Genomic DNA, 16,997 nt, shown 5'->3' with positions numbered 1-16,997 from the left:
AATTAAAAAAAAATAATATAGCAATGTTGTAAAGAATCTGTTTTTGGTGGGTAATAAGTTCTCAAATAGGAAGAAGGCTTGTCAAGAGGCTAGCATTGATTCAAATTGTGACAATGAAGCAGTTACTGCAAGGGAAAATTTGGGTCATCTCTTTTTTATATTGATTTTTTTTGTCAGTTAAGTTTTGTAATTTAAAAAAGCAAAAACTGGGGGCACAAAATAGTTTACAGGGCTGGAGAACATGCTTCATACGGAAGAGGCCAGGTCCAAGTACTGCAGGGAGTAGTTCCCTAGAGAACCACGGGTGATGTCATCAAAATGAAAAAAAAAATTTGACCCTGGGTATTCGAGGAAGTGGTAGAGCACAGAGAACATAAATTTAATTTCCAGACACAAATAAACTGTGTCCAAAACTGCAGTTGTAATCAGGGATCCACTCTCAGTCGGAGGAGCAGTGTCACCCAAATAGGAGTGGCTGAGCACTGCTGGGTGTGGGAAAAAAACCATTTGTAACATTTATAGTTTATACCATCTGAAAACATTTTTTTGGGGGGGAGGGGTTGGGGTCACACCCGGCAGCGCTCAGGGTTTAATCCTGGCTCTATGCTCAGAAATCTCTCTTGGCAGGCTCAGGGGACCATATAAGATGCCGGGATTCAAACCACCATCCTTCTGCATGCAAGGCAAATGCCCTACCACCATGCTATCTCTCTGGCCCACATTTTTTTTTTTTTTTTGTTATAAAATGCAGTTGGGGGCCCAAGTGATAGCATAGCGATAGGGCATTTGCCTTGCACATGACCAACCTGGAATGGACCCAGGTTTGATTCCCCCAGTTATCCTTTATGGTCCCGAGAGCCTGCCAGGAGTGATTTCTGACCACAGAGCCAAGAATAACACCTGAGCGCCGCCGGATGTGGCCCCCAAACAAGCAAGCAGCAATTTATTGGGGCACTGAAGCAAAAGTGTCTGAGGGGCTTGAGTACAGCAGTGGGGCACTTATCTCGAAGGGGACAACCTAGGTTTAATTCACCACCCCTTATTGTTCCCTGATCTCGGCTATGTGTGAGCTCCTAAACTCTAGGTGTGGCCCCAAACCCTAAAATAAATAAGTGCTTGACAAGGAGTCCTGTAGACCCAGATTTATTAGTTCTGCTGAATTTGTCCAGATGCAGTCCTTAATCTACAAAACAGATGAACTCTCAGATGTTGAAAGACATTCAATACGATAAAAAGAGATCTGAGCATCATCAGGAGTTGATCCCTCATCGCAGAGTCGGGTTAAGCTCTAACTAAGCACAGCGGGGTGAAGGCCCCCAAATCAAACAAACAAACAAAAAAATCAACAAATAGGACAAAAATTCGTAGCAAACTCTGGCACAGATGAAGCACTCCCTGCAGTTGATTATCAGCCCTTTGGATCCCAGAAAATCTGGGAAGCAGAGGCAGACATCAGTGCCTCTACAGATCAGGCTAGCAGGTAGTTCAAGGCGTGTGCCCAGGAGAGCTGGAGGAAGCCTGGCCTCCAGGGGAAGGTTCCATCCATTTCCTAGGGGTCAGTTCTGAGTTTGGCTCTCAGTGCCCCCAATTTCCAAAGTCGGGCAGGTTATCTTCCTTTGCAAAAACAAACTCCTGAAAAATAGCAAAATCAAGGCACGCTGTTAGCAAATTCAAGGCCTGGTGTTGTTATTTCTCGGCTCAGAACCACAGAAGAGGAACATGGCGCTCAAGGCCAGCAGTTGAACGCCCACCCGAACCAGGGTCAGGCCCAACGACGCGAGTAAACGTCAAAGAAGCTCGGGAGCCTCCTCCAACGGCCTTCGGAAGCCGACTTCCGGCAGGCGCCGAAGAAGTGGGCCTGCGAGGGCGCTGGTGAGAGCGAGGAAGGAGAGAACATTTCAGGAGGCATCCTAGAAGAAGCCTGAAAAAAAATCTGAGTCTGCCAAAAAAAAAAAAACACCCCTTAATGTAGATTCACGATGAAAACTCACTCCCTATAAATACTTCATAGAGATTAATCTTTAGTCACAAAATATATGATTACACAGCTGCTCTGTGTCTCAAGGCGGTTGCAATATCCCACTTTAAAAAAGAATTTTTTTCAGGCATTCTGCGCGGCCACCTCAACTTCCTAGCTTCCCCGGGCTCGCGCTCGGGTGGCAAAGAACGTGCCTGCGGGTACGGGGCGGGGCTGCGGGGTGTACGCATGCGCGTTGCGGCGAGCGCAGGCGCAGTACGGTCCCCCCTCCCCCGGGCTACGACGGCGGCGGCGGCGGCGGCGGCGGCGGCGCGGCAGTGGCGGCGGCTCTTCGGGGTGCTCGGCTCCCTCCCATCTAGGCCGGCCCCGGCCCGGTCTCATCACCCCTCCCCTCAGCAACTTTAGTCTTTGGGGCCGCGAACTTTCTCGTCGTGCCCGCCCCACAAAAGTAAACCTTGGGGAGGGGGGAGCCGGAAGTACCGCCTCGCGAGTCCCCAGATACGATCGGGGAAACGGAAGTGGCCATCGGGAGACCGGAAGTGACGGTACTGGGGCAGAAGGGGGCGGGGCTTCTGCTGGTGGTCTTGTGTGTTTCTGTCAATCTGTTTTTTTTCCAATCTGCGTCTCTTTTTGTTTGTGGCGTGGGTTGCTTTCCCTGCAGGGCTCCTCTACTCCCCAAGGGGCAGCAGAAGATGGGGGCAGTTAGCCAGAGTGGGCCCCAGTGAGTGTCCAATGCCTTAGGCATGTGGTCGATGGGGCGTGGTGGGTGCGAGGAAACCCCTTGCTTTGCAGTCTGGCATCACGAGCCATCCCCACGCGTCCAGGCCTTCCATGTTTTGGGGGTTCGCCAACCTCCTTGGGGCCTCCTGGATCCTGCTGAGCCTTTAAAGTGATGCCCCTGGTCTCGTCCTTCCTCCTTTTCCTGCTTCTTCCCGGCCCTCCCTTCTGGTGATTGGCATCGTGGAGCCCCTCCTACCTACCTCCCCTCCCTGTCCTCCCGGCTCCTGGAGGCCGGCCGTCTTGTTTCTCTTCTCTGCTTGCCCTTTGTGTTTGTTGCTTTGCTCTGCCCCCTGCCCCGGAATCAAAAAAGGAAGGGGGGATGGGGGCGGGCGTGAGAGCTTGTGTTTGTGTGGGAAACACTCTTTAAGTCTTGGGGAGGAGACTCGAGCCTGGGAAGGCTTCCTTCCGGGTATAGCAAATCGACTCCCGGGACGACAGCTGGCCTCCCCCTCCATTCTTCTTCAGAGAGCTCTCGGTCATGGAACCCAGTGATAGTACCAGCACCACCATGGAAGAACCTGACAGTTTGGAAGTGCTGGTGAAGACCCTGGACTCGCAGACTCGCACCTTTATTGTGGGGGCTCAGGTGAGACATCCCCACCCCACCCCTGCCTCCATCACTGCTGGAAACCTCCCCCCCCCTTAACTCTTCCTCTATTCGTCTTAAGCCATAAGCCCGAGTTCAGTTCTCTCCTTCATTTCTTTCTTCCTTTTGTTTTTTTTTTGGAAGGTTCATATTATAGATAGAACATTTTCTGATTGTCGTTGAGTGAGCTTTTGGGGTTCCTCCTGTTAAGTGAAGCAGGTTTTGTGCTATTTCACGTGAACCACCTTCGAGAACTCCATCAGAAGAAGATAGGAGGAAGTAGGAATTTGTGTACTAAATTATTCTTTGTGAATGAATCCCAGTCTTTGGAAAGAGAAACAACAGACCTCAATTGCAAGTGTGTCTTAAAATTGATGGGGTAGTTTTCTATTTTTTTTTTTAAGCCAGTCAAATTGAGCAGTGGGGGGTGTTATATACCAACTTTTGTGAATACTAACGTTAATAAGTTCTGATAAACCACTGCCATCGGACCAGCCGATGGTGTAGTATTTTTAAAAGACTGAAAAATTAGAATCCATAATGCACATAAAACTCGAGTCTGTTGACGGAGACTGCAAATATGTGTGGCTTAATTCGATTCTTTTGTACTTAATGACATCAGCACAACCCCGACATTATTTCTGTAATAATTGAGATAAAAATTTGAGGCATGCTTCCTTGGTTTTGTGTATCTGGTGTTGTATATGTTTAAATAAAATACAGACACTCAGCCAGAAAGGGTTACCTCCTATAGGGTTTGAATTTCCTTTTTTAGGATGGGGTCCTCTCTTTGGAGAAATTCACATTCCTGTTAGACTTTAAAAAAAATAAGCTAGTTTCTTTTTCTTTAAAACTTTTATTTAGAAAAAGATAAACCATATATGTTTTGTAACTGAATGTATGTTCACATCTAGTACTTTCTGTGGGTTGTCTAATTAGGACTAACTTTTTTTATTGTCTTGGTTGACTTTTCCTTGATTCTTCAACTCTTTTTAAATTATTTTTGGCATTGCTCTTAATTTTCAGTTGCTCCTTTTTGTTTGGGAAAGTGTCTCTGATACTTTTTTTTAGACAGTCCTTTGGGGGCCAGGCACAGAAGCAAAGGAGGGATTGTTACTTTCCTATCAGGTAATTTTTTTTCCCTAGGCCTATAACCTGAAAGGCATTTATTTTGTTGTTTGGATTTTTTAGGTTTTTGGATTATTCCTGCACTGTTTGGGGGAACATATGGTGTCAGGACTAAAACCTGGTGCTTTAGCATGCACAACATGTCCTCTAGGCTTTTAAGCTATCTCTCCAGCTCCACATTATGCATATTTTTATTTTGGGAGGAATTGTCAGGGATCTCATAGTTAAGAGAAGTGTGTAGTGATTTTTTTTTTTTATAATGGAATCGTTTATACCCTTTTACCTCATCACTGTCTTTTTTTTTTTTTTTTTGGTTTTTGGTTTTTGGGCCACACCTGGTGGTGCTCAGGGGTTACTCCTGGCTGTCTGCTCAGAAATAGCTGCTGGCAGGCACGGGAGACCATATGGGACACTGGGATTTGAACCAACCACCTTAGGTCCTGGATCAGCTGCTTGCAAGGCAAACGCCAGCCCGCTGTGCTATCTCTCCAGGCCCATCACTGTCCTTCCCTCCATTTATCATTCTAATTCTTTTTTTTTGTTTGTCTGTTTGCTTTTGTTTTGGGGCTACATCCGGAGGTACTCAGAGGTTATTCCTGATTCTGGGCTTAGAAATCACTACTTAAAAAAAAAAAATCACTCCTGGCAGGCTCGGGGGACTATATGTGATGCCAGGATTCGAACCACCATCCATTTTAGTTCAGCTGTATGCAAGGCAAACGCTTTACCTCTCCGGCCCTATCTTCTTAATCTAAACCTTTCTTTGCAGATGAATGTCAAAGAGTTTAAGGAGCACATTGCTGCCTCTGTCAGCATTCCCTCTGAAAAACAACGGCTCATCTACCAGGGTCGAGTTCTTCAGGATGATAAGAAGCTCCAGGAATACAGTAAGGGCATAGAGGAGGCAGTTTAGTAGTGAGACTTCTCTTCAGAGGAATGAGCTGACTGGATTTACCTCATGCAATGTTTTGTTATGTGTCTTGTTTTTGTTTTTTCTCTGCAGATGTTGGGGGAAAGGTTATTCACCTGGTGGAACGGGCTCCTCCTCAGACTCAGCTCCCTTCTGGAGCATCTTCTGGGACAGGGTCTGCCTCAGCTACTCATGGTGGGGGACCCCTACCTGGTACTCGGGGGCCTGGGGCCTCTGTTCATGACCGGAATGCCAACAGCTATGTCATGGTTGGAACCTTCAATCTCCCTGTAAGCTTGTGTTCCACATGTTTGGTTTGGAGGGAAGCTTGTGATGGTTGATGGTTGTGGTAGCAGCTTAGAGCTGAGATAGGGGTGTCAATCTTTAGATGGGGGTTGGAGAGCCTTGTGGTTTGATAGTGACTTCAGTTTTTATTGGTGGGCAGGGGCTCCAATGAATGAGTTGGAAGTAGGGGGGGCCTTAGTACTTGACTTCTCCCAGAGCAACTTCCCTTACCCTTTCCCCAGAGTGACGGCTCTGCTGTGGATGTTCACATCAACATGGAACAGGCCCCGATTCAGGTATCACAGGGCCTGGGAGGGTCAGGGAAGGCGATCTGGGAGAAGGAGGGCATGAGTGAGCAGAGGACAGACCTGACTGTGGAAATGACTGTTGTAGTAAGCGGTGGAGCTCATTGTTTCATCTCAGTCCACCTTGACTTTCCCTTTCTTATTGTAGAGTGAGCCTCGTGTACGATTGGTGATGGCTCAGCACATGATCAGGGACATACAGACCTTATTATCCCGAATGGAAGTAAGTGGGCAAGGCTGGTGCTTATGTCTTCCCATTCACCCTATCCTTTTTTCTTAGCTTGAGGGCATGACTGGTTACTTTTGCTGGATTCTGCATTTCTAATCTATTGTGTCTTACTGCTGTACTATCGTTCTAGTCCTAAAATAACTGACTCATGATAGAAAAAAGTTCTTTATGAGACTAGCTTATCCCAGTGGTACCTGATAGCTGGGAAGTTTGTTTCAAGCTAGTGAGATTAATACTTATTCGCCTGTGTCTTTATGTGCTTGTGTTTTGATACCAGAGATTGAACCCAAGGCCTTACACATTGTGTCATATATACTCTTTATCACTGAGCCACATCCCAAAGCCACCAGGCATGCTTTTGAGTTTTTTTGTTATTTTTGTCTTTGGGTCAGACATAGTATGCCCAGGGCTTATTCCTGGCTCTGTATTCAGAAATTACTCCTGGCAGTGCTTACGGGACCATTTGGGATTTGGGGGATTGAACTTGGGCTGGCTGCATGCAAGCACCCTATGCACTAGCCAGCCTAACCAGAGCCTAACCAGCCTCTGATTGTTTTTTGTGCCATGCCCAGCTGTGTTCAGGGCCTACTCCTGGCTCTGTACTCAGGGTTTACTCATTCATGGTGGGACTTGGGGGACTGTATGGACTACTGGGGATTGAACCTGGTTGAGTCTCTGTATTATCACTCTGGCCCCTCCGTGGCATGCTTTCATTTGCTGGGGCAGGGTAAGGTGGTGTAGGGGTTTTGAGACTGCATCCAGTGCTATTTGGGTTACTTTGCACTTGGAAATGACTCCTGGTGGTGCTTGAGCGACTATTTGAGATGCTGGGGATTGAACCCAGGTTGCCTACATGCAAGGCAAGCACCTACCCTCTGTACTAGTGCTTCAACTAACCCCTGGCTCTATGGTCAGAAATCGCCCCTGGAGGGCTCCGGGGACCATATGGGATGCCGGGATTCGAACAACCATCCTTCTTCATGCAAGGCCAACACCTTGCCGTTGTGCTATCTCTCCGGCCCCCATCTTTTTAACTTTTTAGTCATGATTTTTAATCATCATATTTGGTTAGTATGCTGTCCTACCTTCATTAATTGATTGTGGCTATAAATAAGCTTTTTCTGTGGAGATTAGGAAACTGCAATCCCTGTTTTTTTTCACTTATACTGGCTTTACATTACTCATCTAATTGATGGTAGTCTTGCACTGCTTACTAGGGAGTTAAGGGTATAGCTGCACAGCTCTGTCTTCCAGGAGCCTAGTTTGATCACCACCTCCACCCAGGCTTCTTGGGTCTCTCTAATTCTAATTTTCTGCAGCACTCTCATCCTGCCTTTGATCTCTCCTCTCTTCAGTGTCGAGGGGGGGCTCAAGCACAACATGGTCAGCCGCCCCCACAGGTACCACCTGTGGCCCCAGAGCCAGTAGCCTCAAGCTCACAAGCACCAGAACCTGTCGAAAGTGAAGTTTCTCCTCGGGAGCCCATGGAGGCAGATGAAGTGGAAGAGCGCACCCCAGCCCCGAGCACAGAGCCTACCCCTTCTGGCCCCACCCCCACGGCTCCCACATCTGCCCCAGAAACAAATGCACCCAAGTGAGAGACATGGAATCTTGGGGAGGGGCTTGAGGATCCTTAGTGAAGAAGGAAAACCAGGAAAGAAATGAGGGGTTAAGAATTCCTTGAAAGGGGCCGGGCGGTGGCGCTGGAGGTAAGGTGCCTGCCTTGCCTGCGCTAGCCTAGGACGGACCGCGGTTCGATCCCCCGGCGTCCCATATGGTCCCCCAAGAAGCCAGGAGCAACTTCTGAGCGCATAGCCAGGAGTAACCCCTGAGCGTCACAGGGTGTGGCCCAAAAACCAAAAAAAAAAAAAAAAAAAAAAAAAAAAAGAATTCCTTGAAGGGGGGCCAGAGAGATAGCTTGCAGGTAAGGCGTTTGCCTTGCTTGCAGAGGGACGGAGGTTCTAATCCTGGCATCCCATATGATCCCCCGAGCCTGCCAGGAGCGATTTCTGAGCGTAGAGCCAGGAGTAACCCCTGAGCACTGCTGGGTGTGACCCCCCCAAAAAACAAAAACAAAACAAACAAAAAGAATTTCTTGAAGGGGCTCTTTTGACCTAGTGTTGAGGGCAGGATGGGGATTGGCAGTAAAGTTAGGACTGGCTACTCACTGATCCTAAAGTACTGTTTTTCCTGTAGAATGCACCTGGTATTTCCAGAGCCTGTCAAGAATCTGCCATGTGAAAACATGCCCTGACTCTTTAGATTCTTCTTTAGAGGACTTTTTATACACTGTTGGCTCATTACTATGGTGTGGAGGAGAAAAGCAGTCGATTTTTCTCTTTTTGGACAGGGGTATAGAACAGGGCCTCTCAGAGATGAGGGGGAGATAAGGCAATAAGGCAGATGTGATGGTAAGCTGTGAGGTAGGAAAACTGAGAGAAACCTCAGTTCATTGCTTTCTGGGTTGTTCACAGTCACCCTTCTCCTGCGGAATATGTAGAGGTGCTCCAGGAATTACAGCGGCTTGAGAGCCGTCTCCAGCCTTTTCTCCAGCGCTACTATGAGGTTCTGGGTGCTGCTGCCACCACGGACTACAACAACAATGTGAGTCCCACCCTCAGTAAGACTGTTTGTATAGTCACCATATACAAGATGCCCACAGGTGGTTTTCCTTTTGTAAGCGATCCTTTTCTTCTTTAGGGATCCCTTTTTATCACACCTTTCAGTCCTCTAAGTGAATTTATTTATAAGTTTATGAAGTTAGCGAAGATGAATCGTTAGCTTACTGATTAACCATAGGGCCTCCTGACATAGTAAACTTTATAAATCAGTGTTTGGGCCTCCTGACATAGTAAACTTTATAAATCAGTGTTTGTTTACCAAGACCCATGTCTCTGTAGAAGCTTCCCAGGATAGCCCTTTGGCTACCCTTAGAGGAAGGAAGAGCTGTTCACAAAAGACATTGCTTTCATTGGGTGGGCGAAGTCCACTCTCATGATTGTCATTTTCTGGTTTGATCTGATGTCCACAGCAAGAGAGCCGTGAAGAGGACCAGCGGCTGATTAACCTGGTGGGGGAGAGCCTGCGGTTGCTGGGCAATACCTTTGTGGCATTGTCTGACCTGCGCTGCAACCTGGCCTGTGCACCGCCACGACACCTGCATGTGGTGCGGCCCATGTCCCACTACACCACCCCCATGGTGCTTCAGCAGGCAGCCATTCCCATCCAGGTAGGTGGGGAGAGGCCTGGCCTGGGAGAGAGTGGGCATCTATTGGTGCCTCAAAGGGGGGGGACACTCTGGAAACAGTGATGAAGATAGGGGAAGTTTGAGAAGTACATCATGAGGTGCTGTTGGGCTTGGCGCTCATGTTTTTCTCACTTCTGCCTCATCTGTCTCCTTCAGATCAATGTGGGGACCACTGTGACCATGACAGGGAATGGGACTCGCCCCCCCCCAACTTCCAATGTTGAGGCACCCCCCCCTGGTTCTGGGCAGGCCTCGTCCCTGACTCCTTCCACTACTGTTGAGTCTTCAAATGAGGGGGCTCCCCCGCCAGGGCCAGCTCCCCCCCCAACTGCCAGCCACCCGAGGGTCATCCGGATTTCCCACCAGAGCGTGGAACCTGTGGTCATGATGCACATGAACATCCAAGGTGAGTTGGGCTCGGGCACTGGGTACTGGAGCAAGGGTGGTCAGGGAGCCGTGGCTGCTGAGTGGCAGCCAGACCTGGAGCTAAAGCTTTTGTTGGGCTGAAGAGAACAGGTCTTCAGCTGCTTGCCTTGCATGTGGCTAACCCTGCTTCACTGTGTGGTCCCTGAGCCTGCCGTGAGTGGCCTTCCTCAGCGCAGAGCTGGGAGTAGCCCCCAAGCACTTCTGTGGCCCAGAAACAAACAAAAAAAATCGGTGCACCTGGGGTGGGGCAAGAAGAACTGCTTTGTCTTCAGATCTGTGTGAAGGGAGTGCCTTGTCCCTGCCTGCGGCTGGGGGAGTGGGAGCCTGAAGGACGCTGAACTCTGATGGATACAGTTAGGCCTTGCCCTGCCTGTCTCAGGGCCACTCTCTCTGTCTCCCTGCCCAGATTCTGGCACACAGCCTGGTGGAGTTCCGAGTGCTCCCACTGGCCCCCTAGGACCCCCTGGTCATGGCCAGACCCTGGGTAAGAGTGAGGGCATCAGAACAGGCTGAGTCTGGGTAGAAAAATGGGGTAGGGCCAAGTGGGTGGGTTGAAGGGGGTCCAGGTTCAAGGTTACATCAGACCCGCCCCCCAGGCTCCACCCTCATCCAGCTGCCCTCCCTGCCCCCTGAGTTCATGCACGCCGTCGCCCACCAGATCACTCATCAGGCCATGGTGGCAGCAGTTGCCTCCGCGGCCGCAGGTAATGACCTGGAAGGGTTGGCCGGGGAGGTGGGTCACGCTCCATGGTGGTGCGTGCTATCTGTTGGCAGGCAGGGGCATTGCCCTCAGCTCTCTTCGGTCTTTTTCTCTGCCATTCACAGGACAACAGGTGCCAGGTTTCCCAACAGCTCCAACCCGGGTGGTGATTGCCCGGCCCACTCCTCCTCAGGCTCGGCCTTCTCATCCTGGGGGTCCCCCAGTCTCAGGGCCACTGGTGAGTCAGGGTGGAGGGGGTTGCAATGGGGAAGATTTTGGAGAGAAAATCATTTTTACTGGAGTTGACATCCAGCAGTGTTCAGGAGCTACTCGATTGTATGCTCCATGGTTGTTCCAATAGTGATTGGGGAACAGTGCAGCTGTGGATCAAACTCCAGTCTCTGCACTCAAAGCATATATATGCTCTAGCTCTCTGGGTCTTCTCCCTGACCTTGGAGAAAGAACTCTCTGGTGAGGCATGGAAAGGGACAGCGCGGAAACCTCTCCTTTTCACCCTTCAGCAGGGCGCCGGACTGGGCACCAACCCCTCTTTGGCCCAGATGGTGAGCGGCCTTGTGGGGCAGCTTCTTATGCAGCCTGTCCTTGTGGGTGAGTTCTTGTTTTCTATCTCAGACAGGATAGTTGTGGTTGGAGAGTCCCACACTTCTGATTTCACCTTAATGCCTTTTGGCTCCTACAGCTCAGGGGACCCCTGGAATGGCTCCACCTCCAGCCCCTGCCACTGCTTCTGCCAGTGCTGGCACCACCAACACAGCTACCACAGCTGGCCCTGCCCCTGGAGGACCTGCTCAACCTCCACCTCCTCAGCCCTCTACCACTGATCTTCAATTTTCTCAGCTGCTGGGGAATCTGCTGGGGCCTACAGGGCCAGGAGCTGGAGGGCCTGGCATGGTTTCTCCCACCATCACTGTGGCAATGCCTGGTGTCCCTGCCTTTCTCCAGGGTATGACTGACTTCTTGCAGGTGAGTAGCCGGCCTTTCCCCTGGTCGTCCCCCCCCCCCCCCCTCCAACCCCAAGCCAGGCATTGTTGCCTTGTTATTGTAGCATCACTGGGCTACAATCTTGGGCTATGTTAATGAGAAGGAATCTGGGAATTCGGTGACACTGAACCAACACCACCTCACAGCCCCCCTTTTATTTAATGCATTTTGACCACATCTGGTGGTGCTCAGGGCTTACTCCTGGCTCTGCATTTATGAATTACTCTTGGTGAGTTTATGGGAGCATAGGGTATGCCAGGGATTTGGTTAGCTGTTTGCAAGGCAAATGCCCTACCCACTGGACTATGACTCCAGCTCCTCCTCCCCATTTTTGAGATGGGAAAAGGAGGCTTATACTGTCACTATTTTGTGACAATTCATTCAAATGAAGAGTAACTAGCTCTGCTGTTTCTCTTTTTGTTGTGGTTGTGGGTTTTTTTTTTTTGTTTTTTGTTTTTTTTTGGTTTTTGGGCCACACCTGGCAGCACTCGAGCTACTCCTGGTTTTGTGCTCAGAAATCACTCTTGAAAGGCTTAGGATATAGGGCCGGAGGAGTGGCACAAGCAGTAAGGCATCTGACTTGCCCACACTAGCCTAGGATGGACTGCAGTTTGATTCCCCTGCACCCCATATGGTCTCCCAAGCCAGGAGCGATTTCTGAGCGCATAGCCAGGAGTAACCCTTGAGTGTCACTGGGTATGCCGCCCCCCCCCCCCCCCAATAAAAGTTTAGGAGACAGTATGGAATCCTGGGGCTCAAACCCGGGTTAGCCTCATGCAAGGCAAAAACACCCTACCCGCTGTGCTATTATTCCGGTTCCATTAGCTTTACTGTTGAGCAACTACCCAGTATCGCACATTCTGCTTTAAGAAACAGAGCAGAATAAATACCCCATTTTCCAATCTCTGTAGGTGTGTGTGCTCTTTATATCCATTCACTCCTTATCTTCTTTCTTCCTTCTGTTTGTCAGGCAACACAGACGACCCCTCCTCCCCCTCCGCCACCTCCACCTCCACCCCCAGCTCCAGAGCAGCAGGCCACACCCACACCAGGCTCACCTCCTGGAGGTGCAGGGAGTCCCGGAGGCCTGGGCCCTGAGAGCTTGCCACTGGAGTTTTACACCTCTGTGGTGCAGGGTGTACTCAGCTCCCTACTGGGCTCTCTGGGTGCTCGGGCTGGCAGTAGTGAAAGTATCGCTGCCTTTATACAACGCCTCAGTGGATCCAGCAACATCTTTGAACCTGGGGCTGATGGGGCCCTTGGTGAGCAAGCAAATCGGGCAGGGTGGAGGGTGGACTTGTGACCTTCACTAGTAGCAGTCAGCCAAGGGCAAGGTGGCTATTGTTGACAGGGTGGATAACAGGTGGCAAAGGACACTGCTAATTTTTCCCCTGTCCCTAGGTTTCTTTGGAGCCCTGCTCTCTCTCCTGTGCCAGAATTTTTCCATGGTGGATGTGGTGATGCTTCTCCATGGGCATTTCCAGCCACTGCAGCGGCTCCAGCCCCAGCTTCGATCTTTCTTCCACCAGCACTACCTGGGTGGCCAGGAGCCCACACCTGGTAACATCCGGGTAAATGAAGACCCTGGATCCACACCCGGGGTGTCCTCATGCCCACTTGCCTACTCTTTAACTCTAGTTACCCATTACTGAAAGCTCCCACAGGTTCTGCCCAAGCCCTGGACTTGTTGGGGGTTGAGGGCAGGTTTAGATCTAAACATATGTTGTTCTCCCCATAGACGGCAACCCACACACTGATCACTGGGCTAGAAGAATACGTGCGGGAGAGTTTCGTGAGTAATCCTCCTCATCTCTCCTAGCTCTGTAGAGCTATTGTTCCAACTACTTCCCCAAGATTTACAGACTTGGGTTTTGATTTTAGGGTTCTTTGTCTTGTCTCAGTCTCTGGTGCAGGTTCAACCAGGTGTGGACATTATCCGGACAAATCTGGAATTTCTTCAAGAGCAGTTTAATAGCATTGCTTCTCATGTGCTTCACTGTACAGGTCAGGAGCCAGTGGAGGCTGGAGGGATCGAGGTGTGTTGGATGTTCTAAACCGTCAGGTATCCACATTCTGTTCTTATGTCCTGCCCACAGACAGTGGATTTGGGTCCCGTTTGCTAGAGTTGTGTAACCAAGGTCTGTTTGAATGCTTGGCACTGAACCTTCACTGCTTGGGAGGACAGCAGATGGAGCTTGCTGCTGTCATCAATGGCCGAATTGTAAGTGCTGCCCAGCCCATCTCCCCAATTGTTGCCTTAGGTTTCCATTCTCCTGATAACTTGCAGTTTTCATTTTTCATTAAGTCTCCTCCTTTTGGAAGCTGCTTTAGAGTGTTGTGTTCCAGGTCTGCTTTTTTTCCTCAGCGTCGCATGTCTCGTGGAGTAAATCCATCCTTGGTGAGCTGGCTGACCACCATGATGGGATTGAGACTCCAGGTAGTTCTAGAGCACATGCCTGTAGGCCCTGATGCCATCCTCAGATATGTTCGAAGAGTTGGTGATCCTCCCCAGGTAAGGAACCATGACACCAGCACTACCTTGGTGGCCAGGAGCCCACACCTGGTGTTAGGCATTTGAGGGACCTGGACAGATCTGACGGGGCCTTTTGTGTTCTCTTTCTCTCTTCCATTTTCATAGCCACTTCCTGAGGAGCCCATGGAAATTCAGGGATCAGAGAGAACTTCCCCTGAGCCTCAGGTACCAGTAAGAGGTTCAGGGACTAGAGGATATAGTTGGGACTATTTGAGGTATTAAGGGCTATAGAGGCTATAGACTGAGAACCTGAAACTGGATCTTTCTACTTTGAATCCCAGCGGGAAAATGCTTCACCAGCCCCTGGAACAACAGCAGAAGAAGCCATGTCCCGAGGCCCACCTCCTGTTGAGGGGTGCTCCCGAGATGAACAGGACGGAGCATCAGCTGAAACCGAGCCCTGGGCAGCAGCAGTCCCCCCAGTGAGTATCAGGTGGTGACCTAGTAGACCAAGGCAGCTGAAATTGGTGGGGATTATTACTTTCTAATCTTTCCTTTCTCAGGAATGGGTCCCTATTATCCAGCAAGACATTCAGAGCCAGCGAAAGGTGAAACCACAGCCTCCCTTGAGTGATGCCTACCTCAGTGGTATGCCTGCCAAGAGACGCAAGGTTGGTGTACCTCTTCCCTGAGGATCCGTCCTTCTGTCCAGATTCCCCTATAGTGCTTAGGGGAATTCTTCCTCCTTTAGTTTCTTCATTTAATTGATGAGAAAGTCTGGCACTCAGAGGGGTTCAGGGCTGTCACAACTACGTTTTCACACAGTTGGTTTGATTACCCAGTCTGGGTCCTTAGCTACCTAATCCTCAGGTGATTAGAGCCCACTTTCCTTAGGGCGGGTTTCCTCCTGTTGATCTAGTTAGCTCTGAATCCCAGATGGCTTATGCCATGTTGCCCCTCGGTATGGTATTGACCACAGCCCAGAGAATTAGAAAGGCATTTCTGCTGTCAAAACCACACATGGACTATTTCCCTTAACTCCGCTAGCATGGAGACTCAGTGGTTGACTCATGGAAAGGGTGAGATGGGTGGTGGCACTGGATCTGACGTTGATCCTCTTTTCCCTCCAACCCCCTGTCCCCCAGACGATGCAGGGTGAGGGCCCCCAGCTGCTTCTCTCAGAGGCCGTGAGCCGGGCAGCTAAGGCAGCCGGAGCTCGGCCCCTGACGAGCCCCGAGAGCCTGAGCCGGGACCTGGAGGCACCAGAGGTTCAGGAGAGCTACAGGCAGCAGGTGCCCCCACCTTAAAGCAGAATAGGGATGGTTTAGTGGGAGGGATTGGGCTAGGGCCCCTCTTCCTTGGATCTCTTCAGAGATGAAATGGTCCTCGATTTTTAGTGGCATTGGCATCTGGGAAGGCTCATTAATGCCACCTTATTGGGCTTTTGACAGTTTGTGGCTGGTGGGGATAGTTAGCTTCTGTGGGATGGTCTTGTTTGCTGGGATCCTAGGTACTTGGTTTAGTGCCCCTCCAACCAGCTTGCTCTCTTTCCCTAGCTCCGGGCTGATATACAAAAGCGACTGCAGGAAGATCCCAACTACAGCCCCCAGCGCTTCCCCAATGCCCACCGGGCCTTTGCTGATGACCCCTAGCTGTCTCTGACCTTCCTATGTCAGGGGACCATTTCCCCTCCTCTTCCTTCACAGTATTTAAGAAATAAAAAGTCAGATTTTCCTGGCTCTTTTGTCTCTAAAATTGTCTTCATTAAGTCCTTTTCCTTTTGTTTTTTTTTTGTTTTTGGGCCACACTCAATGAAGCTCAGGGCTTACTCCCGGCTGTCTGCTCAGAAATAGCTCCTGGCAGGCACAGGGGACCATATGGGACACCGGGAATCGAACCAACCACCTTAGGTCCTGGATCAGCTGCTTGCAAGGCAAACGCCGCTGTGCTCTCTCTCCGGGCCCGTCCTTTTCCTTTTGGGCCACACCTGACTGGTCAGTGCTTACTCCAGGCAGTGGTTCCAGGGATTGGGGGTCTACAAGCAAGGCAAGTGTCTTAACTGTCTACATTCCCTTCAGCCCTGTTTTGTGAAACATACTCGATAGTCCTAGGAATATTCACTCAGGGCAGAGCATCACCCTTGTAAGGCCTTTTCTACAAACTAGACCCACAGGAATCCAGGTGTACTGTAACAGCTGGCTTTTTATAAAATCTTACAGGCAGGGGCTGAAGAGATAGCACAGCGGTAGGGCGTTTGCCTTGCAAGCAGCCAATCTAGGATAGACGGTTCAAATCCCAACATCTGATATGGTCCCCCATGCCTGCCAGGAGCAATTTCTGAGCACAGAGCTAGGAGTAACCCCCTGAGCACCACCAAGTGTGACCGCTCCCCCCCCCCCCAAAAAAAAAGGAAATCTTACAGGTAGGGACAGGATGGTTCAGGTCAAACCTGGAGGTACCCAAAACCCTTTCCTTTGCAATCCCTGTATACAAAGCACGCACTCAGTCCTTTGTGCTCCCGCTGGGCCCTAAATGTCCATTTTCTTTTTTTTTGGTTTTTGGGTCATACCCGGCAGTGCTCGGGTTACTCCTGGCTCTACGCTCAGAAATCGCCCCTGGCAGGCTCAGGGGACCATATGGGATGCCGGGATTTGAACCACCAACCTTCTGCATACAAGGCAACCACTTTACCTCCATGCTATCTCTCCCGTCCCCCAGAGACAACTAACTCTTAAGTTTGACCAAACCAGATTTACCCAGTTCACATAAATTACCGTTTATGTCTGAACAGTGGAGACCTGACAGCTATAAATGCATTTACTTTGTCAACTGGACCCAAGTGACAAAGCTATTTTGTCTTTCATGTCTCAGAGGTATCATATGGAGATATTCAAGTATTTTCCCAGACCGTTCAGTCCTTTATTGCTCAAGAGATCGTGTGGTCCCAG

At 50.0% G+C, this 16,997-nt stretch overlaps 1 protein-coding gene across 8 annotated transcripts; it reads left to right on the top strand.

Moving 5' to 3' along the window:
• The first annotated feature begins 2,282 nt into the window (after nt 1-2,282).
• BAG6 (BAG cochaperone 6) lies at nt 2,283-15,788 on the top strand. Of its 8 annotated transcripts, none has more exons than XM_049765167.1 (26): nt 2,283-2,523; nt 3,224-3,344; nt 5,242-5,359; nt 5,476-5,672; nt 5,910-5,963; nt 6,121-6,195; nt 7,557-7,795; nt 8,676-8,805; nt 9,233-9,430; nt 9,605-9,854; nt 10,281-10,358; nt 10,471-10,578; nt 10,700-10,812; nt 11,096-11,183; nt 11,275-11,558; nt 12,547-12,838; nt 12,978-13,147; nt 13,315-13,368; nt 13,478-13,580; nt 13,673-13,797; nt 13,942-14,088; nt 14,215-14,274; nt 14,391-14,531; nt 14,613-14,720; nt 15,195-15,341; nt 15,606-15,788. In XM_049765167.1, exons 2-26 carry the CDS (start codon nt 3,237-3,239, stop codon nt 15,699-15,701), a joined length of 3,483 nt encoding a protein of 1,160 aa, XP_049621124.1. In that variant the 5' UTR covers nt 2,283-2,523; nt 3,224-3,236; the 3' UTR covers nt 15,702-15,788. The 8 variants fall into 8 exon arrangements, with proteins under 8 accessions (XP_049621124.1, XP_049621126.1, XP_049621128.1 ...); XM_049765169.1 differs by lacking the exon at nt 2,283-2,523 and adding an exon at nt 2,641-2,699 and having other exon boundaries at nt 9,698-9,854; XM_049765166.1 differs by lacking the exon at nt 2,283-2,523 and adding an exon at nt 2,643-2,699.
• Nucleotides 15,789-16,997: the final 1,209 nt, after the last annotated feature.

Source organism: Suncus etruscus, chromosome 18 (assembly GCF_024139225.1).
Source record: "Suncus etruscus isolate mSunEtr1 chromosome 18, mSunEtr1.pri.cur, whole genome shotgun sequence".
Classification (NCBI taxonomy): domain Eukaryota; kingdom Metazoa; phylum Chordata; class Mammalia; order Eulipotyphla; family Soricidae; genus Suncus; species Suncus etruscus.
The sequence above is the reverse complement of the archived record's forward strand: the minus strand, read 5'-3'. Positions and strand labels throughout refer to the sequence as shown.

Excerpts from the sequence above, each read along its gene's own strand:
- BAG6 (XM_049765166.1), top strand. The coding sequence starts at position 2,671 with ATGGGGGCAGTTAGCCAGAGTGGGCCCCA. Across the intron at positions 10,359-10,470 it reads TGGTCATGGCCAGACCCTGG|GCTCCACCCTCATCCAGCTG; the intron begins GTAAGAGTGAGG and ends CCCGCCCCCCAG. Across the intron at positions 14,275-14,390 it reads GAACTTCCCCTGAGCCTCAG|CGGGAAAATGCTTCACCAGC; the intron begins GTACCAGTAAGA and ends TTTGAATCCCAG.